We start from the raw sequence: 26,476 nt of genomic DNA, 5'->3' as shown, positions 1-26,476 counted from the left end.
TATTTTCATTTTTTTCTGCTTCCTTTTGGAATTTTTTAGCATTGCTGAGTTCCCACATGAACATCTGCAACACAATTTTCCGCCTAAGTGCTTTATAATCATACACACTATAAATATTAGATTGTCTTTTAGAGGCCACTTCACTTTGATTTTGAATATTAAGTGGAACAAACAAAAAAAATTATTATTCAGACAATTGCTCTAATTTTGGTGTCCTCATTTCTGGGCTAAAATGCAACTAAATTCTGCTGTTGCTGGAGTTTGAAATACATGGTCTTCTAATTAAATAGTGTGCAGGATCACTCAGAGAGCTGGAGGCAGAAGCATACACTGGATAACAGGTATTGGTTTCCTTTCTAATAGCAAACTCAAAGGACTTCTAAATAGGCAGATGAGACCACAGGGAACGTTTCCCAATCCTGCAGCAGAAAATGCTGCTCATGTGATTTATTTAGAAAAATGAGAGACAGCTGTGCAAAAAGCCTCACCCAGACATAGATATTGGGCAGGAAGCATTTATTTGCAGTTTACTGAGTAAACCTTTTCTGATCAAATGGGCTGCCAGTACAGTGGGTCTAAAGCTGCCTCACTTTGCCCTGCAATAATCTTGACTTTCCTCCCCAGTCTGTTTCTCTGTGCTTCCTTTTCCCCAGCATCTGGGTGGAGATGGCTTCTTACAGTGTTGCTGGTGGCCAGGATTGTGTCTACCCCAGAGGTGACTCTGCCCAAGCTGAGTTACTGCAGTCATGCTGAATTGATGTTTGGGAGGGCTTATTGCAGCCTGTTACTCCACTACTCCCAGAATGTACTGGGCCCAAAATTCCCTGATACTTTTTAAATCCTTAAAGATGGATTTTCTCAGCCATGGAGAGATGGTAAGAATTGGAAAACTCTGATGGTGCTGGGTTCTGCTGTTTTCTCTGATTATTGGTGTCTGAAGTGTTTTTATAGATAAGGAAGGTTCCCCAGATGCAGAACGCTATCAAGATATTTTCACTTCTACATTACCTGTAAATCAAGAAGGCTCAAATAGCACAAGTCCCCTCTAAGGCTTTATTCCCTTATTCCAAAATTTTTATTTTATTTCCTAATTGAAAGCAGCAGCAACTTTTCTTCATGTTGCCCCATATGGATGATGCAGCATCCATCCAAAAGAGCACTGGTGAGCTGCAAATTTATGTCCTGTGAGCTGAATGAGTGAGAGGCACTGTAGCACACCCATCTTTTCATTTCCTTATCTGGGTTGGTTTTTTGGGGTTTTTTTTCTGATAACCAGGTTATGGAATGAATGGAGATAAAGTTTTCTAGAGCTCAGGAAGAAGTTATATCTGGAATATTTTTACTTTTTCCCTTTGAATTACACTTTCCTCTATAAGCAAAGAAAGAATTGTATGTTTGCCTGTATTTAAGACCTCATATGGAGGCTGTTTCCAAAGGTCAGTGGTATAGGCTGTATATACAATTTTGTTTAGGCCAATATATGTTCATGTGGCATAGAAATTTTCTTAATATTATTATTATTTTAAGAGATTCTGTATCATGTCTCTTCTGTTATTCAGATAAGATAGTAAAGGCCTGTTTTCAGAAAACGTCTGTATTTAGGACAATACCTTCATGTGCATCCTCAAAACAATATCCATGCTGATGTGTATTTCTTAAAATGGCCTTGCTTCTCAGTCTCACTTCTGCACTGGCCTGAGCCTGCAGTCTTCTGTCTGCAGCTATGTTTACTTATTTGAAAATATACATGCACATAAATTATTTTTAGGAATCCACTGCCAAAGTCTGGCAGTAAGAAAAGCCAGAGGAAAAGTCATGACAACCACAGCCTTGGCTGCTGTTTCCATCTGATGCCAAGTAACACCATGCCATTTTGGGCTGTGTAAGGGCTCTATGCAATGTCATTTTCCAATGTCTCCTCGGCTGAAAATGTGAGCTGGGCAAATGCTCTGCTTTGAAAGGTGGCAGAAGCTGCCTCTGCCTACACTTGTGAAAAGTACAGTGGGCCCAAATGTAATAATAGCCCACTGTAGTTCTTGGGCGTGCTGGCAGCAGTGATATTCCTTGCAGCAAGCCTGATAATTTTAGTCTAACTCTCTATTTAAATGAGCACATAATGTGGGAGACCAGAGCAAGCTCCTTATTCACAGAATGAAGTTAACACAGCATCCAACATTACTGTTTGCAAGCTGGAAACTTCCCTCTTGAATAATATTTGATAATCATCCTTGTCTGCATGACCTGTATGTCAGCATATGCTGAGAGCACATCTATTTTGAAACCAGTCTTAATAACACAGCTGCAGCCCTGCAGAAGGGAGAGCTGCCTCAACATGCCTCTGCACTGCTCAGCTACAGCAAAGTTCTGCATCCAGCACTGAAATCTGGGCTCAGGAAAGAGCCTCATAATTAACTCATTATTGCAAGGTTTTTGGGTTTATTCCCCAAGGAAAGAGCATCTAGGTAAGACATGGAAAACGTGTCAGTCTAATACAGTAATAGAACAGTGAAGCTCTGCAGTCTGACGTATTAGACTTATGAAAAGCTCTTTTCTATTTATCCCCTACAAACACAACCTTGGACTGAAAACTATTATATAATTGTTAATCCATAATACATTTCTCTTGTCAGTGGAATGACAACAGTCTGCACTGACTAAGATTTTTGAATGAAGCTCTTTTTTTTGGAGCTCTTTTTCATTCGAGCAACTTTCTTTAATACTGCAAGTATTATAGCTCTGCTATAAAATGCTACAGGATCATTTTAGGCTGTATCCTGCTAATCAATACAACTGCATTCTTCATTCTCCCCAATCTCCTTTCCTTTTCCCATTAGTCTTAACTACATGATACTGTCGGTGAACTGTGACCAAGGAAAAATTTCTGTATAGTATCACCAAAAAGTGAAAGAGCTTTCTAGCAGATAATTGCAAAGCAGATAAAGAAGCTTGTGGCTGAAATTTCTATAATACTCAGTTCACTTGGTAATGTGTATCTCCCCGGTCAAGCCTTCCCCAGAATGGCTCTTTTGAATGGATGCTGCATCATCCTTATGGGGCAGCAAGAAGAACAGCTGCTGCTGCTTTCAATTAGGAAATAAAATAAAAATTTTGGAATAATGGAATAAAGCCTTAGAGGGTACTTGTCTTATTTGAGACCTTGTTGATTTACAGGTAATGTTGAAGTGAAAATATCAGGTCAAAACATGGAATCATTTACTTAGTTATAATTCTTGATAATGTACACTCCTGAAAGCAAATGCTACCACTGCACTTTCCCACTGATTTTCAAAAATAACCTCCACCATGTCTGAAATTTTGCCCTGAAGTTCCAAAAACTAGCTTTTAAAACAAGGTGCAGATCTTGTCTTTCTTTGATGGCTCTGAAAATGACTGTTTTGTATCTCTACCTTCTGAATTTGTTTTTACATATGCCTGTGAGCAGGGTTGTTTTTCATTTGGAAATATGTGGATCCCTTTAATAAACAGCATGAGGCATGATTGTGTAAAACTTGTTTTGCATATGCTGGAGAGACAGGACTCCTTTCTCCAGCCTTTTAAGTCTGGGATGCAGAGATCTGCAGCTGAGCCTGTTATTTGGAAGAAATGAGGCAACCTCAAAAGAGAGAAAATTGTTTTCTTATTGCTGACTTTCTGGTGAGCTTTTTCCTACAGTTAACAATACCTTTTTTCTATGCAAGAGTCTTCAAAAGAGAGATGGCATTTGAAAAAATGCTTGTAAATTATATGTCACAACCTGTCCTTCCTTGCTAATAGCATCAGCATAGCTCTCTAATGCAGTCTGTTTCTGTCATATAAGAGGGAGTTTTTCTTTAGTATTGGATGAGATGAAGCAGTTACAGGGAGAATGCTAATTATATAGGCTAGCTATGAAAAATTGAGAAGGGCTCTTTTCAGTGTTGACACATGGGTGCAAAAGGAAAACACCATCAGTGATCTGTTGCAGCATCCCTTTTCCAATAAAGAGACGCATTTCCCAGATACTTTTTGCTGGCTTACAATTGCAGTACTCACAACTAGAAGATAAAGAATTTGGAGATTAAAATGCCAAATTGTGTCTACTGCATGCTAGGGTTTACAGTGCTATCTTGCTTCTGGTTTCTTTCTTGTTAAGTTCTTAAAAAGTTCATAAGTTGCCTAAAAATGCCTACAGCTTCCCATTACCATATGACATATATAAAATAAATTTTAAATAAACAATGGCCTGGCTGAGAAGGCTTGAGACAGGTGAGTATATGGTATTTCATCTGTGACATGCAGATCTATCTGTACATGTTATAATCCACACTTGGAAATAACTTGCCACGGTGACTCCCTTTGTCTCTGCCAACCCAGTGTGCCTTTCAGCTCTTCCAACCAAAGGAATAAATAATTATCCTGTTTCTCTCTTTTTTTTCAAATGTGTTCTTGTGCCCTGGATATTTTATGTGATGGATACAGGCACAGGCTATCTGTGAAAGTTTATCACAGTGCTGGCTAAATCACGAGTGCAGTGACTTCACAGATGTTTAGGACAGAAAAGTAGCACAATCTTACCAATGATGAACGTTTCATTCATTGATTAAATACAGGAAGAAGAAAATAAAAGAGGCTTTCAAAACATGAATTGTGGCCTTGGTTTTTATAAGGTAGAATTAATAGCTGCTTATTGCAGTGAATAAATTACTGTTGTGATATGCAAAATCCCCCTCAGGAGACAGGCTTGTCAATAGCTTTTCACAAACAGGAACTTTTTCAGAGACCATCACAAAACCGCTGGGCAAAAAGTGTCCCTTCCGGGAATAGCACGATGCACTCTTTTAGTTAATAGAAGATGGATATTTTAATCCACATGCAAATGACAAAGACAAATTGTTTCCTCACATTGTTCCTCTGAACTGGCTGATGACACAAGTTACCAAATGGCACTCCAGAATCTACAGAAAGAGTATGGCAGCGCTCCTTTTGTTGCAAAGAAATTCTCTTTTTTCAATAGCTGCCTGATTACATTGTGAATGATACCATTTTAATTTAAAGCATATCATTGGCTTCATTCTTCCATCAAATATCAGAAATCTTGAAAACCTTCTGGGACACCCTTTCTTCCACAGCTTTTTGGGAGAGGTGCAAAGGTTTTCACACTTTTGTTACTGCTTATATTTTGGACATTTTGATGCAGCTTTTGAAATAATGTGAGTACTGCATCTACCCTCCTGCACTGACACCATCTTACACAATTATCATCTCGCATCTTAGTGTAACTGAATGTCTAGCTGGCATACTTCTGTATGGGAAGCCACCTTTGCTATAAATAGATAGTAGTTTAATCACTTCTGTGTTGATGGTCTGGTTCATTCCAACTGCAGAAGTTCAGGAATTGAGATACCTAGATACATTTTAGATTTTTGCCCATCTCTTGAGACTGTAGTACCGCCAGTGGAAACACAAAGACTGACAAAAAATTGGACTGTGGGGAGGAGCATTTTTTCTAAAAGGAAGAATAAAAGAGGTAATGATCTGTTATAATTGTATATAATGATTATATCTCTGTGGGTCTAGAAATTTTGAGGGGCATCTACACAAGGAGGGAGGGGGCGTGTCCTAGGCTAGGTTGCACTGTTTGCTCCTAGAAAACCATGTGGGAGTTACAGATGGGAAAACTGTGTCTGCCCTATTGAAAACTGCCCACAGAGCATCCATCAGTAATAGAATAGAAAGAAAGAGGGTAAATAATTTCTTGAAATTGAAACTTTTTAGGTTTTCAATTAGGGAATGATGATAACAGCATTAATTGACTGAACCTTTACAAAAGGCTGAACAATGAGACACTAAAAGCTTATGCTGTATGATTATATAGCAATAGAGGGGGAATTGTCATGGATATTCCTCTGCATGGCTTACCTGAAGTGGCTGCCTCCTACTTATTAGCTTTTGTGAGCTTAAGAACACAGATTATTTCTTTTTGTCCCCTCCTTTCCAAGTCTGGCAGTGCTGAGCTCCAGCTGAGCCGTGGCTTGTCCATATATTTCTCATCCTGTTGCACAGGGACAGGGTGGAAGCACAATGCAACTTTCTGCAGCCCTGCCTGCTGTTTCTGACCTTGTCCCATGGAAAGTCTCAACATCCCAGTCAGAAATCAAGCAGGAGCTTCCTGGTTCCTTTTGAAGGCAGTATTTCAGAAGTGGCTGACAAAGGGGAGCTCAAGCAAGGCTGCAACAGCTCTAAATGTGCCAGCACTGGAAAAAGCACCTGTTGTAATCACTATGCTGAAGTGGAATAGGTGGCAAATCCCAAACAAGATGGTGTTGGAAAAGTCTGCATCAGCTTGATGTTTCAGGATATGAATTGTGGTGCTGAAGCTTCACTAACCAGATGAAAGCAAGCCAGCTACTTTTGTAAAAGTATGTTGAAAAAATCCACACTTCATGGGTTTTTTCAGTGCTATCTCTGTGAAAATATAAATCAAATAAGTATATAAAATATTCTGGAATTGCAGAAAATTGATTTTGAGATGCTTTTTCAGAAAGAGTTGGGACAGACACATTAAATATATTGCCAAAGAAGTGCAATATGTTTTGTAGATTTCCCGCAGTACAGAAGGTGGCACAACACAGCAAACTTCCAGCAAGTTGGAATATTCTTTAAGACGTTGTCTGAATTATAGAAAATTGTCATTTTACAGAAGCTTCTGCTATTTTTCCACTCTCAGCACTGAAGTTCACAGGTCAGGAAAGCCATTATCTTGCTGCTTTGATTATGAGTGCAGTTGTGTAATTCCCCCACAGAGCACTTGCTTAGTTCTGTGTGGTTTATGAGGAATCTCTACATTTCCTGCAACACCTTCAGTTGCCTGATGGCAGCAATTGGCCTCTCTTCATGGATATGCACTGTTTGACTACTTCCTTTCAAAGACAATTGGGAGGAGGGCTGAATTCCAAACTGAATAAAACTAAGTCATTTCATTAATTCACTGTACAGCAAGAAATTTGTTAGGATGGAGTGCAGAGAGACTCTTGAATGTCAAGCAGGCTTGCCTAATTGTGATTTGTGAAGCTTTAGAAAGAGTTTCCCAAGGGAAGTTGTGGAAGACTTGGTTCTATTATGTGTAAGGCTGCCTTAATTAATCTTGTCTGCTTTTATTTTTAGCGATATGCTTGAAATTATTGTTTTTTTCATTTATAAATTCTAAGGAATTTCAACCTACCTTGATGTATCTCAGATACAGAATGAGATGCTCTGTTAGGTAGTGAGTAACTCTGTCACTCTAGATAGATAGATAGATAGATAGATAGATAGATAGATAGATAGATAGATAGATAGATAGATAGATAGATAGATAGATAGATATAATGTGGTTAAAGATGTATGTAGTAAAATATGTATCTGGGTCACTTTTCCATCCACTGTTCAGACCTTAATTTAAGCTGAAATCAACTGGGGAGTTAATTGCTCAGAACAAGAACAAGGTGGCAGAATTTTCCAGGTGTACAGCATTTAACCTAGAAAATATAAACTCCATCATTTCCCTACAATGTTTTCACTGACTACTCATTGTGTATATTTTGGGAACCACCAACAATGGAATTTCTGCCTTTTCATTATAAAATCCTTCAGCACCACAGTTTAAAGATTACACTGTAAGGACATGATTCTAAGTTAGTATATATTGAATATAACTTTGATTTCAGTTAAATATTTATTCATTTGCACACTGGCAGAGTAGTTTTCTCTTCTTCCAAGACTCAAACATGCACATATTTTTTAATATGATTAAGGGTTTGGGGTTTTCTCTAAAGAAAGCAACATACTCTTTATTTCCCCCAGTCTAAATTAGGTGGATTCAATTCACATGTTTTGTTCAGTGGAACCTTGAAGCTGCACAAGGCCAGTACCTTTTATTTTTATTTTTCCCGATTTAGTGCCTTGTCATTGTATGGCAGCTTCCAGTTCTCAAACTCATGCTGCTTGAGTGAGATTTTGCTGTGTTCAGATTGAGCTACTCTTGTGTGGCTGGAGCCCGAGCGTCTGGCATGCTGCATCACACCTGCAGCTGTGAATGTGGAGCAAACCAGGAGACAAATTTTCAGTGATAATAGGATTAGCATTGGGAGATTTAATTCCTTTATCTCTCCAACCCATAAAACATCCATTGTTTCAGTGCTGGCTGGGATTTTCCTTTCAAATCAAATTTCTTTGAAGACTTTGGAAAACTGTTACCTGTGTGTAAATGTGATTAAGCTGATGCTGCAGCTCTTTATTATCTGAGCTATTAAGATTCAAAACCTGAACCAGTCCTGCTATAAGAATGAACAGGAAAAGTATTGTAAGAAAGTCAGACATTTTAAGAAAAATGTCTGAATAGATTTGGTGGCACTTTATAATTTGAAAAATAGGATACCGGATTCATGATGGAAAAGTCGATGTTCACCACTGTTAAATTGGCTTTATCTCTGTCAATTTGCTGTTCTAAGACACAGAAAATAGATTTTAGATATTTTTTCAACATCAGAGATAGAAATAGATTTTCTCATATTGAAGATTTTGTTGTGTCTTTTATTGTCTGCAGAAGTTCTAAGATCAAAGAACATGCACTGCACCTAGCAGGAGAATTGTCTTTGTGTTAAACCTCAGCTTGCAAACCATGAAGGGAGCTTTCTACCAGAGTGGAATTGGATTTCAGCACTTGTCCTGCGTTTGTCTTTCAGCCTGCCCTCCCTGCTGTGGATGGCTTTGTCTGTAGACTCGGCTTGGTACCGCTGGCAGCGACGGGGAGCTCACAGTCCCTCCCAGGCTCCATCAGAATCAACACCACTGCTGTTTTCTGTCAGAGCCAAACCAAAACTCAGTCTAAACACATGGAGGATTGTGCTGCCTGACAACGAGAGACAGTGGAAAGGCTGGAAACAAGCTTCTACATTTTATTCTAGAAACAGGATACAGACCACAAAGTACACATGGTTCACTTTTTTGCCCCAAAATCTTCTGAGGCAGTTTCACAGGTAAAAAAAAATTCATGCAATCGAGGCACACAGTTTGTGGTGATTGGGAGTGGGGCTGGCCCAGCCCCATCCCCAGTGGCACAGCTGTGAGCAGCAGGTGAGCAGCACTGACAGCAATGAGCCATGGAGTGCCCAGGGGCACTGACCAACCACCAAAGGGAGCAGAGGCACACAGGGGCAGGGCATGAGCAGGAGGGGGTAAAAGGCTGGGCTGAAGGACAGGAAAGACAGATGCTTGCAGCCTTCTGAAGTGATGTGATGGTACTCTGTATGGGTTGAAGCTTTCTGAAATTGTGTGGTGATATTCTGTGTGTCGTGGCCATCTCAACTGCAACAATTCAAGGATCCTTGATATTCCAGAACTCTCTCTGAAGCTGTGATATTCAGGTGTGTTGGAGAAGGGCTGCTTTTGTAGTTGCAACCATACTAAAACTTAGGTGATGATAATTTTTAACAAAATGGCACTCAGTTGACACTGAAATGGTGGATTAAAGCAAGCAAGAGAGTGCTTAACCGCTGCTGTGACCAGCTTTTTTAATTGAATACTGCAACAGTTATTTTTGTAAAAAAAAATCAAGTTTTTATTTAAAAATCCTTCTGCTTTTGTGTTGTATAAACCTCTGGTTTTTAGAGCACAAAAAGAATTCATTGGATGTGTTGAGACAGCTATGAAATTCCATGGATTTCAGCAGCTCAATTTTTATATATTTTTAATGTCACAAAGTGACTGTCTGCAGATGTAGAAATATGTATGTGCAAGTGCAAGGTCAGGTTTTTTTCCAAATGCTAGTTTAAAATTATGTAACATCCTCCTCCACCCCCCCCCCGCCACCAGCATAAAGAATCAAGTCAAAAAGATGCCCAGGGAACCATCATCACAACAAAGAGAAATGGAAGTTGTATATCCATCTCTAGCTTTGACATTTTCGTTCTGTATACTAGACTGGCCCATTCCTAATTTGGCTTGCCATTTACAGAATCCTTCACAGATCCCTGATGGGAACATTTCTATAAATTCATTGGTTAGTTTTTAAAGGTTTGTTTGGTTTTTGTTTAATTTTGTGCTAATTTTCAAGACTGAATTGCTGAGGGGCCATTAAAGACCTTGGAGATCCCAGAGACAAATATTGTTTCCAACATATGAGAAACTGGAGCTAGCTATAATAGTATGAAGATTACTTCATACTGTTCACAGGCTCTTCTGAAGAATAAAAAATGCATCTTGGTTAAGCAGCTGATTAATTTGTTCTGGAGAAAGGAAAAAGAGGGTAGAGGAGTGAAATTGTTAATTTTCCTTTGGGAGCTTGTTCATTAAGGAAAGGATACATTCTAATTTCTGACTTTTAATTTATTTTATACCTTTTCAGGCTGGGTAATCTTTACTTTTTCTTTCTGGTGGTTCTGAACTGGTTCCCACAAGTGGAAGTTTTCCACAGGGAGATTACGATGCTGCCTCTGGTCGTGGTGCTGCTTGCCAGCATGATTAAGGATGCTATTGAAGACTACAGAAAATACCAGTATGACAAGACAATAAACTTCACTAAAACCAGGGTATATGACAAGTAAGTAAACAAAATCAATTATTTGCTTCCTTGCTTCTGTTCTGATAGAAACTGCTCATCTGATTTTACAGTAACTCCCTCTCTGACCTTTCAGCGTACTGTAAATTTGGAAGAACCATTACAAAATATTTTTTCTACCTTTAAAAATACCTTCTTTATCTCACTTAAATCATCTCAATATCACTGAGGCTTTGTTTCATATCACAACAGTGTGTGCTGGTATATACAGGTTTTCATTCCAAGTTTTCCAAGCAGCTTGTCAACACACACAACATCCTCTCCTGATAGAAGAAGGATCTGGAGGATAAATGGAACTTACTCAAGTCTGGAATGGAAAACTGGGGCTGTAGAGAAAACTGGAACAATGTCTTTCAGATGTCTCACACTAAAACCAGTAATATAGAAATTAATGATCAACTACAAGGTGAATCATCTAGTAATAATCAGGAAATGAAAAATCAGGACGGAAAATCATATAATAATCAGGAGATGAAAAAGTTTTAGGACTTCCAGTAAGCAGAGAGATCAATACAAGCCAGCTTGGCTTTGGAGCTGGTGCAACACCTGCGGGAAGCTGTTTGCTCAGGACTGACTCAGAAGGAAGAAATAATTTCACTGCAATTCTTGTTGCAACATTTTGATTTCATCAGAGTTTCTTGTCCAAGTACTAACTTGAGACTGCTTACCCTCTCACTACATCATGAAGCAAACAGGAGTTAAATATTTGTGTGCTTTCCTTTTTTCACCTGCCTTTAAGCCCAAGCCACAGAGAAAAAAAATTGCTATGGTTTACATACATGTCATTAGCTCTTTTGGAAATTTGCCCTCATCTGTGCTGACGGATTTATGTGTCAGAGGAAGAAAGATCAAAGGTGCCTAGGTGAGAGAGGAAGGTTTGGGGTCTGTTGGAGGGAAGGATCAGGATGAGGGGCAATGCAGGTACATTGCACTTCACTTGCTTCTGTCCATGTCTGACTCCTCTGGCTACAAAATCATAGGTTTACTTAGCTTGGGGGAATGGGGGTTGGTTGTTTGTTTAATAATAATCGATCTTATGGTCATGAAAACAAACAATAGATAGAGGAAATAAAAGAGAAATGCTCTCTGTACTGAGGCTTGTGGCAATCCCTTGTTGACATCTGGGACGCAGAGCTCTGCCCATTACCTTTGAGCTTCCTGGCAACTCCCAGGGTTATAAAGTGATTCTGGAACTCCTGGAGTGACCTGTGAAAATCGGGTGTGTGTTCTCAGCTTTGCCACTGCTCTGTGTTAAAGCAGAGACACTTCATACGAGCAGAGAAGGGAAATGGTCTGAACAGGGCCTCCAGGCATCTGCTGGCAGGAAGAACAAAACATTCAGGATGCTTTTGGCAGACGTGAGGTGCAGCTGCCCCAGCAGGATCTAGGGCCTGGTGCAGCTGAGTCAGGATGATCCCTGGCCCCGGCTACGTGGAGGTTGGAGTGGAGGAGGCAGCCCTGGGATTCAGACATCTCAACTCTTCTCTCCACCATTCGCGAGTTCATTTGGGCTACTGAACTCTTCTGACTTCGTTGGTTTTCAACTTGAAGCTACTTTTTGAAAGAAAAACAAGATGTCAAGGAAAATTTCTCCAGGCTGCTTCTCTACAATGACATGGAAAAAACATTTTTTCAAGGAAACCTGCTGCCAGTGTGGTGCTCCAGACACGGAAATCCAAGATGAGGAGCTGGAGAAGAGAGGAAAAGTAAGGAAAAGAAAGAAGAAAAATGAAAATAAACGTGTGATCATCTCCAATTTGCCCTTTGGAAGCAAGAAGAGGAAGGAAAATCCAAACAGATTCTATGATTACAATGAAATTAAGACCACAAAATATACCATCTTAACTTTCCTCCCTAAAAATATCTATGAGCAGTTTCACCGCTTTGCCAATATTTACTTTGTGTTCATTGCGCTGCTGAATTTTGTGCCAGTGGTGAATGCTTTCCAGCCAGAGGTGTCTGTGATCCCAATTTGTGTTATAATGGCCATCACAGCCATTAAAGATGCTTGGGAGGACTTCCGGCGGTACAAATTAGACAAAGAAATCAATTATATGGGTTGCTACATTTACAGCAGGTAAGCTTTGTATAGCTTTTATTACCAAAAACATTGGGCCAAGATCTTTGATCATTGGTGAAGCTTTTTGTTTAAAAAGCATTAATAAATAACAGCTGAAAAATCACAGTAATTAGATGAAATAGGGAGAAGTTATGGCCACTGTGTATCACCTGGTATTTGTTCTCACACAGGAAAAGATTTTATTTTATTTTTAAGTATTGTTGTACTGGGAGTTAAGTTTGAGTTTCATTGTGTTGGTGTGTCTATCAGCCTCTTAGAAATGCAGTGCACTGAAAACAGGTGCTTAAAGAGCTACAAGCAGCTGAATTTCTAAGATATTTTCAAGAGGGTTTAATTCTACCAACCTAAGGTAGCACAGAAAAAGATCTCTCACAGGACTTGTTTACATTCTTATATGCCAAGAAATCACTTCAAAACCTGGCCCTTTGAACTACATTTTATTTTACGCTCTATGTTGTTAACTAGTTTTCAGTTATTTTTCTTTCTTAGGTAGTATGTAAAATGAACCTGTAAAAACAGTCTAAAAATGAAAGATAGTAATTTATGCCTCTGTTTAGTCACCTCAAAATGAATTAAATACACATGTCTGTACTCACTTCTTCAAAGTGCTTCATGACTTCTTGCTTTTAGGACATTCAGAAGATTGAAAATTATGTTTTATTGTATCAAAACTGTTCTCTCAGTAAAGTAGCAAATTACTTCTCCCAGATAAAATATCACATCTGGGAGTCAGAAGTGCAAAACTTTCCATCTCCGTGAATGTGCCTGTCATCCCTCCAAATAATCAACAGTGCTTTGTATAACATGTGCTTTCATGAGCAAGATCTTGCAGAGCTGTGGCTTTTATCACATGAGGCTGTCATATCTCTTTGTTTCTCCTGCATGTGTTTGTCAGATTTTTATTTTTATGTCCTGCTGGTTAAACAGGAAAGCAATAGGTTTGCTTGTTTAGGGGCTAAACTTAGGCCCACATATTGTTTGTCGTTTTAAAAAACCTGCACTCCTCTCCTTGCCAACTTTTCAATAAAAAGCTGGCATTTCACCAGTTTTTAAATATTGTGGATTTAAGGTCTATCTGTAGAGAAGAATGTCAGTAATTGTAGCTCTTTGGGTAGGGTGGCAAACTGCTTTTTCTGTCTATCTTTGAAATTTCAATCTGCTTGAATATTCTAGCTTTTCCAGTGTTGCATTAGCCTATGAGGCAATGGATTGTTTGTTAATACTTGTTAAAACCAGTACGGGACAGAATAAGTGGGGCAGTAGGTGCTCGTGAATAAATCTGCAGAGGGATCTTATTTATTTCCTCTTTACACACAGAAACCATGCCAGTTTAGATCTGAAAGCCTTTTACCATGAGAACATGAAGTAGGGAGTACTTATAGAATAGAAGTAGGACTTGTTTTGTATAAGGGAAAAATATCCAACATGGAATTACAACGTATATTCCAATCCTGGTTCAAGATTGTTATGCAGAAACACGAGACAAGTCTGCCTTAAAATTGGTTATTCCATCCCATAAAAAAGATTTTGATCTATGAATCAGTCCTGTCTAGGATCTTGTCTTTCACCAAAGTCTTATGGCCCAAAAAGGTGGTGTAAGGGAAAGGAAAATGTGAAGGGCTTCAGACTGCAGCATTCATCCTGTCTGGAAAAATTGTGTGTAATAACAATTGCCATCAGATCAGTCACTACAGCTTATTATATTATGAATAATTTCAATCAGGGTTCTCTGGTGCTTTGGGAAGCTGACATTTCTTGTTCTTCTTGCTAGCTGCAAAGTCATGGAAGGGCACAATGTCTTCTAATTTTCTTCCATATGAATCATGAAAATAGGTAATTGTTTTAACATAGGTGAAAGTCCTTTTGGGACACTGGAAAATTTGTTAATCTTGTGGCAGCAAAAAGTTATTTCTAAAAGAACCACTGATCTTCCATCCTAGATGAAATATTACTTAGATTTTAAGAGATAACCTTGGAGTATATGTTGTCTTTATTTCAGATTTTAATAAGGACTCTGGCACCTGTTATAAAATAAATACAAAGGCAAAGCAAATTTTTCTAGATACTGAATGTTCTCCAAAGCTTTTTTGAAGACACAGGGAAATGCAGTAAGTTGCCCTCTTTCAACAGAGAGCAAGGAAAATTAAAATTAAATAGGCCTGCTTGTAAACATATTTATTCTAATTTTCTTTTCACAGAGATCAGCTGAAATGGGAAATCTAGTCTGCTGGTCAAATGAAAGAAAAGACACTTCCAGTAGTGTAGTTAAAAAATATTTAATTGAAAAAATGAGAAACAATTAATAGGCATTAAAGTGTCCTGGGGAGATGCAATAACCCAGATGTTTGATTGAGGAATTTGTACTTTTGGAACCAAAACTTTTTGAATCATCCTCCATAGACAATCTGCTGTGCTGTTGGAATGAATCACACACCAAAAGGAGAGAACAAAAAATTGAATTGCAGATGGTACAGACCTATGTTTAAATGCCACTACTTTCTCATGGTTTTCTTTAAAATATACTTTGTCTACTTTAAAATTTTCCAAGCAAGGTGGACATCCATTACTACAAAATGCCAAAGCATTTTCTATGATGCTATACTTTATTATCCCTCTTTAATTACATTTAAATTTCTCAAGTCACCTGATTTCATGGAACCCTAATTAGTTAGACTCCATCCATAAAAGTTAATTATAATCTTCAAATATGTGTGATTTTCATCATGTTCACTTTGCTGAACCCAGATGTGGGTGAGGGTCCATAGTGACACAGAGTCCCCAGGCAGGTGCAAAGGAGAGCTGCATTATTGCAGAAACCAGGCCTTTTTAAGCAGTTAGCCCATTATCAGTTACATAGTTTTAAAGAATAACAAACATAATTCAACCAACCACCATACACCACGATGTGAACACGCAGTGGTTATATAATTTGTTTTCCTACCCCTAGCTCAGCTGAGTCTCTTTCCCACACTCCTTTTCTACTTAGCCCAAGTAGCAGGCCTGAGCCATGGTTTTACAAGGGTAACAAGGCCCTTATTTTATAAGGCTGTACCTATATGCAACACCCAGAGACATTTTAGTCAAGACTGGCACAGATTACTCTTTTCATCTTTCTAGTCAGTCAGTCCCTCCAAAGCTCTCATGGTTATTTTTCTCTAAACTCTTTTCAGTTTGCCATTAACTTACTAACAGGGGCCAGCACTGAATGTGGTACACAAACCTGAAAGTGACTATCAATACAATAGTTGCTAAAAGCTATTATATATATTGAATTCTCTTGAAGTTCTATAATGTTCAAGGAACTAATTGATATGAAATTATTATATAGCTTGGCTCTGATATACCCCAAGGGTTGTATCAAGTTCTGTAAGTACTCCATAGCATTCAGACAGGTTTTTGCATCAATTTCACATTTTTGAAAGATTAAACATTTTTTTCCTCAGTGTTTTAGTAGACACTAAGATACAAATGCAAGGGCTGTGCACAGTTCAATATGGCACAGCAGCAGCCACAAAAACATTAACATTATTTAAGCTATTCATATTTCTTAATTGTAAGAACCTAATTCAGATATCTGAGACAGTGACTCAGAGAAACCTTGTTTATGTGCCTTGAATCATCCTGTGGCCCTTTTGGAGAAGCAGGTAAGCCAACAGGCATCCTAAATGAGGTAGCCTGATTACTCTTTCCATAGAAAGTTCCTCTGTAATGCTTTCAGACCCTGTCATTTTCAGGTACTTCCTACAAGCATCAGTCTCCTTCTCCTCTCTAAGTCCACTGATGCCTGGGGCACAAAAAGTTTAGGCTGGCCTTCACTCTGACTCTTTGTCTACTTAGGGTAAGGTTTTAGAACATTTAAAGATTTTTGAGTCAGCACTAACTCTGGGTTAGCCCTGGAGCAGAGGTACAGAAAGAAGGAAAAAACAAAGCGCTCTTAACTGTGGTGCATGAAATCAGAACTGCCAACGGCTGAAAAACTGAAAGTGGCTTAATCTGGACCCACTGTTTTGAAAGAGAATTAAAATTTTTCAGTCAATTGAAGTATTGTGATTCTGTGCTGCAATTTTCTCTGACAGCAGTGGAGATTTGCTTGCCTTCAGGTGACCATACATACTTTATGGGAAGCTGGGCAGCAAAGGCTGCCCTTCTGTTTGAACCTCCTTCATCTGCTCTGTTCAGCTGGATTTCTTAGCAGAGGATTGTACCTCCCGTGGGTGCTCCCTCCCCCTGTCTGTGATAGTGCCAGGGATGCAGTGACCAACAGAGCTATGGAGAATCTGGAAAAAAGCAGAGAAAAAGGTAGGGGACATGCTGGAAAACAGGAACTGACCTACTGTCAAAACTCAGAGTTTAAAGAAAAACAATTTTTCTCTGCACTCAGAAATAACATATGCAACTCATTCAACCCAAACTGAACCTGAAAGTTTGTAAAGTAGAAAGCAGGATGAGAGGAAAAACCCATTCTGACAAGGGCACAGTGAGCTGAAAGATTTCTTGCCAACACTTCATTTAAAGTGTTGGTCAGCAGCACTGAGTTTTCACTTGTTAAAGAGACTTTCCTTTCTGCTTTGTTATTTTTGTTTTCTGACAAATCATAACTTTAAAGACTAGGAGCCTGCTGGAGGCTTTAGTGGGTTCATTTTATATACAATAAAAAAGGGCTAAAGCCTGTGTCCCATTCAAAACCTCACCACAGGCCACATTGCAGTCTGTTTTCTTGGGCATAGCAATATCAAGGCTCCAGTGGTGCCTTCCTGAACAGTGTAGGAATCTCATCAGCTGGAAGCTGAAGACCTCCAATAGATGAATTCCTGTGACAGTCACAAATCATATACTGGGAGTAGTTGCAAGTTACTACCTCCCCTGCCTAATGTTAACCATGAGTGTTGTTCTCTGGCAATGGGCATCCCCTGCTCTGCCATCCCTCTCATTTTTGTCTGCTCTTCATGTACTGTGGAAATGTTGCACCTAGTTTAGCTGTGGATACTGAGTTAGCAGTGAGTGTGACTGAAGGCACAAACATTGCCTTCTGCTTGAGGCATTCTTCAGCCTTGCAGGGAGCTGAGAAAATGTCCTTAACCAACAGAACACTCAGGTGTGTTATGTCACCATGACACTGCTGGAAACCAGTGCTACCAAAATCAGGAAGAAATTAAAACACCTTATGTGGGATATAAGGATTGTGTTGTGAGGAATTATGGGACAAGCTGAACTGACTAAATGCAAACCAGCTCTCAGCTGGTCCAGGCAGCAGCACTTGAAAGTGGAAGAGCAGTGAGCTGCAATTGTTGTCAGTCAGGGTGCATTGCTACAGGGAGGATCCTGGGTCTCTGTGGAAGAAAATCCATAAAATACATTATTAAGGCTGCCACTGCTTCGTGTATTGCTTGATCAGAGCTTTCTTCAAGATCTATTACCTGCCAAGGCAATTAAAGCTGCTTCACAGAAAAGGTGCAATGGCTTAGCAGCAGGAGATAATGACTAAACATTAAGACCAAATAAATAAGAGTCTCTGGCTTTGGCTCAGAGACCTGCAAAATCATGGTCTTATGGCACCAAGATTCAACCTGTCTGAACTTTTAAAATACCATTAAAACCTGGAGAGTGGCAGGTTTCTACCATGTGACCTCATGAGCTACCTGGTCATATAAGGATATGACTATCAAAAAAGCTGATGTAGGCTGTGCTTTCCAGAAACTTTACAAGTTAATGAGAGTCCATAGAAACTAATGCTAATGATTAGAACACATCAATTGAATCACCTTGAAATTATCCGTTCCTTCCAGCTGGTGCCAGGAAGAATTGTAACAATAATATTTTGTTCAAGACAGTAAAAAAAAAATCCTAAATACAAAAATCTAGAATTTACAAAATTAACCTAGTAAAGTCCAAGCAACATGCTGTTTACATCTGTTTTATTTTATTTCCTCAAAGGTGAGTTAAAATAAATCCAAAACCATTTATATTAACAAATAATACATTTATAAAATTCTGTTACTTACCTAAAGTTTATGTAAGCTTCAATAGGCTTGTATTATTGAGAAAGAAAGTTACTCGTTATGCTGCTATAGGCAGTGTAAGCACATGAGGAAAGAGGATTTGTTATTAGCATTGAGGAATTTGGAATGCCAGTATGATACAAGTGTGTGCACTTCATTAGACTTTAGAAATCTAAAGTCTAATAGTTCTAGTTGTTTCTAAAAGGTGCTTTTGCTGTCTTAACATAGTGCTCAAATCCTGAGAGTTTGGTGATGTGGGAAAGGCTGGGGCTGGGTACAGGACTGGGCACTGCTAAATGACATCGTGGGATGGGATGGGATGGGATGGGATGGGATGGGATGGGATGGGATGGGATGGGATGGGATGGGATGGGATGGGATGGGATGGGATGGGATGGGATGGGATGGTGGCAGGAGCAGTGACAAACCCACACACACGCCCTGGCACCTTCCCATGCCCAGGCAGCCTCTGCAGCTCAGGAACATCATCAGCCAATTGTGCTGTACTCTGACCTGTGGACAGTTTCCAGAATCAGTTCCTGTCTGACCTAGTGCCTTCCTTGAGTCCTAAATCTGCTCCTTTGCTCTCAGGTTTTTTTGTTTTGTGGAAGTATCTCCTAATGGTGAGGTCATGGACATGAAGCGATCTTTGAAAATATTTGGTATGGGGTTTGCATATAAAAGCTGATATAATCTTTGATAGCATAAAACAGTGCAAGATTTTTATCTGCAGAAATAGACTGTGAAGGATAAGCAGCTGTGTGATTCAACCTATTGTGCGTGTAGAACCAGGATCCCAGGATACTGGTGTTTTTCATAAAATACATGGTGCTTGAAGGAGGCCATTTTCAAATATAGCATTCTAGCAAATTTACATACAACAAAATAGAAATATGTAGGTTTCTCTATTGACAACACTGATATATTTTTCTATGTGCCATGACCTGGTGGCAATATAGTACAGAGCAAACAATATCTTTATTTTGAACTGCAAAGGATCCTGGGATGGAGCTTGCAGAAATTCTAGGGAATAAGATTCACTGGACTAATTGTCTGATAAAATGTTTCTAGATGACAAAGATTTCTGAAGATCTTTGTCTAAGACAATCTAGGAGACACACATGTGGTGGAGTGCATGTGAAAAATTACTTTTATTTGATCTTTTCTGTATAGCAGAAAAATAATTTTTATTTCACTCCATTCACCATGAATTTTGATCCAGTTTTTCTTTGAAATTTACCTTTATTGAATCCAAGAAAGTGAAATCAAATTGTTGACACAAAGTCAATAATTTATTCAAGTTCCCCCATGATCTCCAACTGCAGCAGGACTTTTTTATGGTCCTTTTTTTCCGAGAAATGACTTCATAAAATCTGTTTAGCTCAGACTTTCTGTTCAGATTTGATGAGTTCAATAACAGTTCTGGCAGACATCATTTTGACTGTTCAAGGCCCCTTTTCATTGGCAGTATCCTCTGATGGGCATCATCATGATATCTATAGGCAAGGGAACACTTTTTGAATGTGCTTTTGATAAATTGCCTGGTAAAAGAGAGCAGGGACTGAGGAACTTTCTTCTTACATCTTGTCTTCAGTGTGCCACAGCCCTGACACCACATGCTGTAAGAATCAAATTTCCAGATTCCCACCTATTGAAAAACCCTACATCTGGTGATTTTTATTTTATTGGTTCAATACATTTGCCCTTTTGTGTGTTTGTATATTTCTTGTCAGAGCACCTTGGATTTATTAAGCTCCTCTGTACATTTAGCAACCAGAGCTTGTGCTGTTAACTTTCATCACTGAACAGAAAATGGGCAGTGTTCCCAGTTACAGGGATTGCTGAAAGGAAACTGCTTCATCTGAAAAATCTTGTTAGACAACTAGGACAGTGCTGCCGTGGGGTGCACCAGTTTCATCGTGAAGTACTTTGCTTCCTTTCATCCACTGGCAATTCCCTACAAAGTTGTAGAAAAGCTTTGTACTATTTTTAATATTTTAAATTATTCATCTTATAATCAAGATTTTAATCTTACAGGTTCAGATGAAGAGTTTTCTTCAGGAGCAGAAAATGTGTATTCTTTGAATACTCGTTGGGATAGAGTGACAGTTCACCTGAATGCAGGTTTGGGATTCTAGCAATCCCTGAAGTGTAGTCCCTGTGCTAGTAAGGCTTTTCCTCTGATCTGAAAGAGCTCATTTGGCTTTTCTGACTCACTGTCTCCTCTGTAATTAGTGACTGGGTAGAACCCTGAAGCTTTACTTGTAATGTAGGTTTCATAGGGAGCTATTGAAAAAAAAATTACAAATCCTTTATTTCTGTGGATTATTTGGGCTAATCTGGTTTCTTTCAGCTGATGTAGAATGCAGCCAGCTAGACAAGGCCCTTTTATAGCATTTTATGAGTGGACAAAATCAGAAATATGCTCTGTAAACTTCTGAATTGTGCAAGAGTTGACGCACAGAGAGGTAGGATTACCATGGAGAAGCCACAGCAAACATTATATGCAAACTATAAATGGCATTCACATGTCTAGGATGGCAAGACAAGACATCTATTTCCTCTAAACTGATCTTGTACTCTTTCTTTCATGTTTTAAACAAACTAATTAACAAGTCCTATTCAGACCTTCAGAAGAAGGTGTTTGGCATGGAAAGGATTGGTATTTACATAGTTGATTTGTTATATTAATTTAGTATCTGCTTTGTAGAGGATTAAATACTCAGCACAGACTTGCTAAAATGCTTTACAAATAGAAATGTAGCTAAATTTTTTTTTAATGCATAGCAGCATATAATTAGCTTACAGCAAACCTCTGTTCTTCTGTGTGGTCTTTTATGTCTGTTGTTGAGCAAAAGAAAAAGGACATGCAGGTAAGCAGCATCAGACAAAATAAGAAGAATGAAAAATTCAAGAAAGAAAAGTTAATGTAAGATGAAAAAATATTGCTACAACCCCATCATTTAGTAAGTGCTTCAAAAGCAGCAGTAAAGGGATTCAAATGATCAGGTTGGGGGGTTCTGGTTTTTTAATGAAAGTCAGTTCTACTGGGAAATGGACAGAATTCAACTTCTTGCATAACCTGCACAGGTAACTGCTTGTTGTTGTGTTGTGGATAAGGGCACAAGCCAAGTGTGAGGGTTTGCCTGGCAGCCTTGTGGCTGGCTCTGCTCTGCAGCACGCCAGGAAAGTGGGTTATCAGGAAATAGCCCTTGGCCCGGCACTGAGGCAGTGCTTGCATGTGTGCTTTGAACTGGAGCAAAACACTTTATCTCTCCCATCACTGCTCCCCTTCTCATGTCACAAACACTTCAATGAAAGATAGCATTCTCCATCCAATAGATGAGGATGATTAAAAACTTAACCAGAAATGAGACTCTGAGTCATTACAAAAGGGCTTTAATTGTCTATCTGGTAAAGTATCATGAGAATTTTCCCTCTCACAGAGCAAGGCATAAGATGATTCAGTTATTCATCCTGAAAAAATAATTTCCTCTCAAGGAGTTAGAGGAACCAAGCCATTGTTGCAGTGCATTTTTTCCCATTAACTAATTTTAAAGCTTATTGTGTTGTTTCTGATCTGCTTAGATGGTTAAGAGCAGTTGAAGGATTAATTACTGAAAATGCAATGTCAAAAAAAGTCTGCTATTTGCTGAACTTAGTTTGTTGATGAAATAGTCGTTTCCTTGAACCCCACAGGCTCTTTTTTAAAATTTTTTGTTAATTTATAAGCTCTTTGTTTCTTATTTAACTTTTCCATTAAATTTGGGCTCTGGTTGGTTTTTTTGCTTAATAATAAGGGACCATTTGTCAGCTCTTCCACCTTTTAAAGTCATTTCTCTGCACTAAGCTAAAAATTTGTAACTACCTCCTGAGAGTTACAAACTGGAAAGACCTGAAGCAAGTGTGGCTGAGGTATCAGTTTGCTTCCTTCAGGAGCTATATGCTGATGTTGGAAAGTGTCTAGGAAACAGTCACAGTCAAAAACAATAATCTGAATTTCTTCTATGAGATATTCAGAAATACCTCTCTAGGTCAGAACTGCCTGCCATACTTTGTGCAGATTAAAGGACTAGTTCTAGAATGAAAGAGAACTGCTGTAAATGCTTTATTCCGTGTAAAGGTTTTGTTTGAATGTGACATATGGTGAAGTGGTGCTGTGGAAGTGTCTGAATCATTAATTTCTGGCTTCTGTGCTGTGTCCTTTAAGAAAAGGTCATTGTGCCCCCATGCCCTATTTTGTCTTTTGGAAAGAGGAAACACAACCCAGCAGTCCTGCCTGCCTAATGTCACTCATCACCCACGATACGCTTTCAATGCAACAGGGAGGAACGTGCTTACGTGGAGAAGTGCTGGAAGGATGTCAGAGTGGGGGACTTTGTGCAGCTGCAGTGTAACGAGATCGTCCCAGCAGACATCCTGCTGCTCTACTCCTCTGACCAGAACGGGATCTGCCACCTGGAAACCGCCAACCTTGACGGGGAGACCAACCTCAAGCAGCGCCGCGTCGTGATGGGCTTCAGCAGCCAGGTCAGTCTGGGACAGGCAGCTCACAAAGGGGCACATCTGTCCCCAGCTGTGGCCACTCTGCCACAGCAAAGCCACTGCCACGAGGGGTTCATTCCTGCATGGCACTTGGAAGGAAGCTCGTGGTCCCCTGCCACAGCATCCGTGGGTTTCCTTATGGGCTCTGTGTCTCCATTGTGCTGACACACCACACTCACTGCATGGGCAGCTGGAGGTGTGAGAGCTCAGCTGGGAGCTGCTCTAAGGCACTCTGGGCTGACAGTTTAATAGGAACTCAAGGTAAATTAATTAATTTTTTTTTAAGTTAAATGTTTGACATCAGTTTGTGATTCAGTTTGAATTCTTAAAATTGCCATTTCTTTTTCATAGGCAGTATCGTTTCCTTTTTACCTTTTTCCTTTACTTTAGTGCTATATTCACGTGGCTGATGTTGGATAAACCTGAAGTAAACTAGAAAATATGACTTAGGGAGAGTTGTTACATTTTCAAGGGTCTTTAAATACAAAGCAGGGCAGTTTTTTAAATAACCCAGAGCAAGTTTAAGGAGTGGTAGCACGTGCAGAGGAAAACTTTGTTCCATTGGAATCACTCCAGCAGACAGGAAATAAAACCTCACAGATAATTCTAGGAATTACATTAATTCATTTAGCAATTAGTACCAGTGCCACTAGGAAGATCTTTTGGTTTAGTGGTGTTTGGAACACAGCTGCCAGGGAGCAACCAGACATTAAATAAAAGCACAATATTTCCATGGCCAGTTGAGATCAGGTGCTGTACTCGTGTTATTTGCTTGTTGTCAAATGGTAATCACTTTTCAAAGACAATTAAGGGCTTTCTCATATTGTGGCATAGCACAGGCCTTTTCCAGTGTCATCCAGTGACAATTAGAGAGAAGTTTTGTTCCTGAGACACACTGGAAATTTTAATATGTAAAGATTTAGCCGAAAAACAGTAATCTGGCTACTTAACATTTTTTAAATGTTGTATTTTTGTCATGTAGTTCTAATTTCCATGCTAGTTTTTCTATCTATTTTTCCTTTTAGAGGAGAACAGGGTGCTCTACCATTACACAAACTGTGAACTTTTACCTCAGTTGTTTGTAATGTGTGTAAGTCTTCCATTATATCACAAAATAGCCCCATGCCAAACTATGCCCCAGACTGCCTATTCATGGTGATTTTGTTTAGACTTTGAGCTGTCACTGAGATAAACTGTATGCCTAAGAATGTCTATAGTTAAGAACTCCTGCCACATTAACAGAGTGGGATGCAATTGTGGCCATGGTGGCAGCCAGTGCTCAGGAAGGTCAGAGCTGACAAACTTCCTGTGTCACCCTGCTCTTGGGGTGTGTTTGTGTGAGCAGTGTGCTGGAGGAAACCCCAGTGTATGTAGCATCACACTGCAGGTTTTCATGTGCCAACTTCTTCCTTGTTCTTTGAGCTTTGCTTAGTCCTGTGATTTATGAACTGCGTAAAACCCCTCGGATGTAATTCTGCCTATAAAGTGACTCTTTAAACAGAGAGGAAATAAATACATATTAGTCAGTTCTTCACTTGGGTTAGAACTAACTGGGGTTAGTTCTTCAGTTTAGGATGCAAGAAAGGTGGAGAGAGTATTTACAAGAGCATGGAGGGACAGGACAAGGGGGAATGGCTTCAAACTGACAGCAAGTAGGTTTAGATGAGATATCAGGAAGAAATTCTTCCTTTTGAGGGGGTGGAGCCCTGGAACAGGTTGTCCAGAGAATTTTTGCGTTTCTCATCTCTGGAAGTGTCCAAGGCTGGGTTAAACTGGGCTCTGAATCAACCTGGTCTAGTGGAAGGTGTCCCTGCCCACGGGATGATCTTTAAGGTCCCTTCCAAAACCCCTACCATTCTGTGATATGCTCAGGAATATTGAGTACAACTGTCTGTAAAAGACTGAGAGAAAGGACTATCATTTTTTTCCTTTTATGACATTTTTAAATTTGATTTTTCAAACATAAAATTCTTGTCATCAAAAGAGAAAAAATTTGAGACAAGAAACATTCTTCTGTATCCCTTTCTATCTAGAAGCCTAATAGTTTTCTTTTTTAGCAATGAAAATGCCAGGTGACTTTTGTATCTTCCTGTTCTCCTGTTGTACAAATTCTTCTGGCAAAACCAAATATGAACTGATTTTCCTGTTGAGTTCATGAAGTTGAACAAGATTCAGCAGAGGTGAAAATTCTCTCTTAACAGACATTCTAAAAATACTCAACCAGATGGGTCAGAAGGTATGCAAAATGCCCTTATATTCCTGAAGTTTTTATATTTCCCCCAACAATTTTTTATCATATTCTCTACTTTTTTGTACTTATATATATGTGTATATAGTTTTTAAAAAAGGAATATATGCATTTTTTATGAAAAGAAGAATGAGAGAGAAAATAATGTAAAAATTAAAGCACAATGCTTGCTTCAGAATAAGGGAGGCCCAGTAGCAGATTTGATTTCCAGCTTTCCTAATGGAGCATTTTGTATTAAGTGAGCTTCAGTTCTTTTAAAATTCTGTGGCACAGAAATAATTATTATCTTTCACATTTCTCACATCCCGTTTTTATTACATCTTCTTAATCAAATATCAGAGTTCTGTGTTTTTTTCAGTTAAGACTAAATCACCACTTATGGCAGTCAAGTACCTCTCACTCTGTCTGCTCTCTGGACTACTTCATGCAGCCCAAACCCCAGGCTGTTCCCCTGAACACTGGGGAACTCAAGTAAAATCCTGTCACTCAGTTAACTCCAAATTCTGACAAAGCCTGAAAAGCTTTGCCTCATTTTGTCTCTCCCAGCAGTGTGGGTTTATTCTACTGCTTTCCCTCTTCTGGATTTTTTTGTCCATTTTAGGGTTGGGTGGTGGGGGTTTTATGCTGTTAGTCTTGCTTTTAGTTTTCTTTGATTATGATGCATTCATTAAAATGTGCGTTCTCTTTACAATTATACCATCCTGGACATTAACATAAGTCTTCCAGCATAATCAAAAATCCTGTTAAATCCTGAAATTATTTTTATTTGAGCTTGCTCTTGGTTGACCACTGTTTTTCTTTTATAAGTAATCTGAATATTTCACAGGACCATAGAATCCCAGAATGGTTTGGCCTGGAAGGAACCTTGAATTTCATTTTGTTCTAACCCCCACCATGGGCAGGGACACTTTCCACTAGCCCAGGTTCTCAGAGCCCTGTCCAACCTGGCCTCAAACATTCCCAGAGATGGGACAGCCACAGCCCTGGGAAACCTGTGCCAGAGCCTCTCCACCCTCACAGGGAAGAAT

At 39.2% G+C, this 26,476-nt stretch overlaps 1 protein-coding gene across 1 annotated transcript in view; it reads left to right on the top strand.

The window, feature by feature from the left end:
* ATP10B (ATPase phospholipid transporting 10B (putative)) overlaps positions 1–26,476 on the top strand; it is a 138,114-nt gene that overhangs the window by 78,233 nt on the left and 33,405 nt on the right. The window contains exons 3-5 of the mRNA XM_064387690.1: positions 8,703–8,996; positions 10,364–10,558; positions 22,981–23,185. Of these exons, the coding sequence (XP_064243760.1) occupies positions 8,722–8,996; positions 10,364–10,558; positions 22,981–23,185 (675 nt within the window). The 5' untranslated portion in view covers positions 8,703–8,721. The remainder of the gene's footprint in view (positions 1–8,702; positions 8,997–10,363; positions 10,559–22,980; positions 23,186–26,476) is intronic.

Source organism: Passer domesticus, chromosome 13 (genome assembly GCF_036417665.1).
Source record: "Passer domesticus isolate bPasDom1 chromosome 13, bPasDom1.hap1, whole genome shotgun sequence".
NCBI lineage: Eukaryota > Metazoa > Chordata > Aves > Passeriformes > Passeridae > Passer > Passer domesticus.
This window is presented reverse-complemented; position numbering and strand designations above follow the sequence as displayed.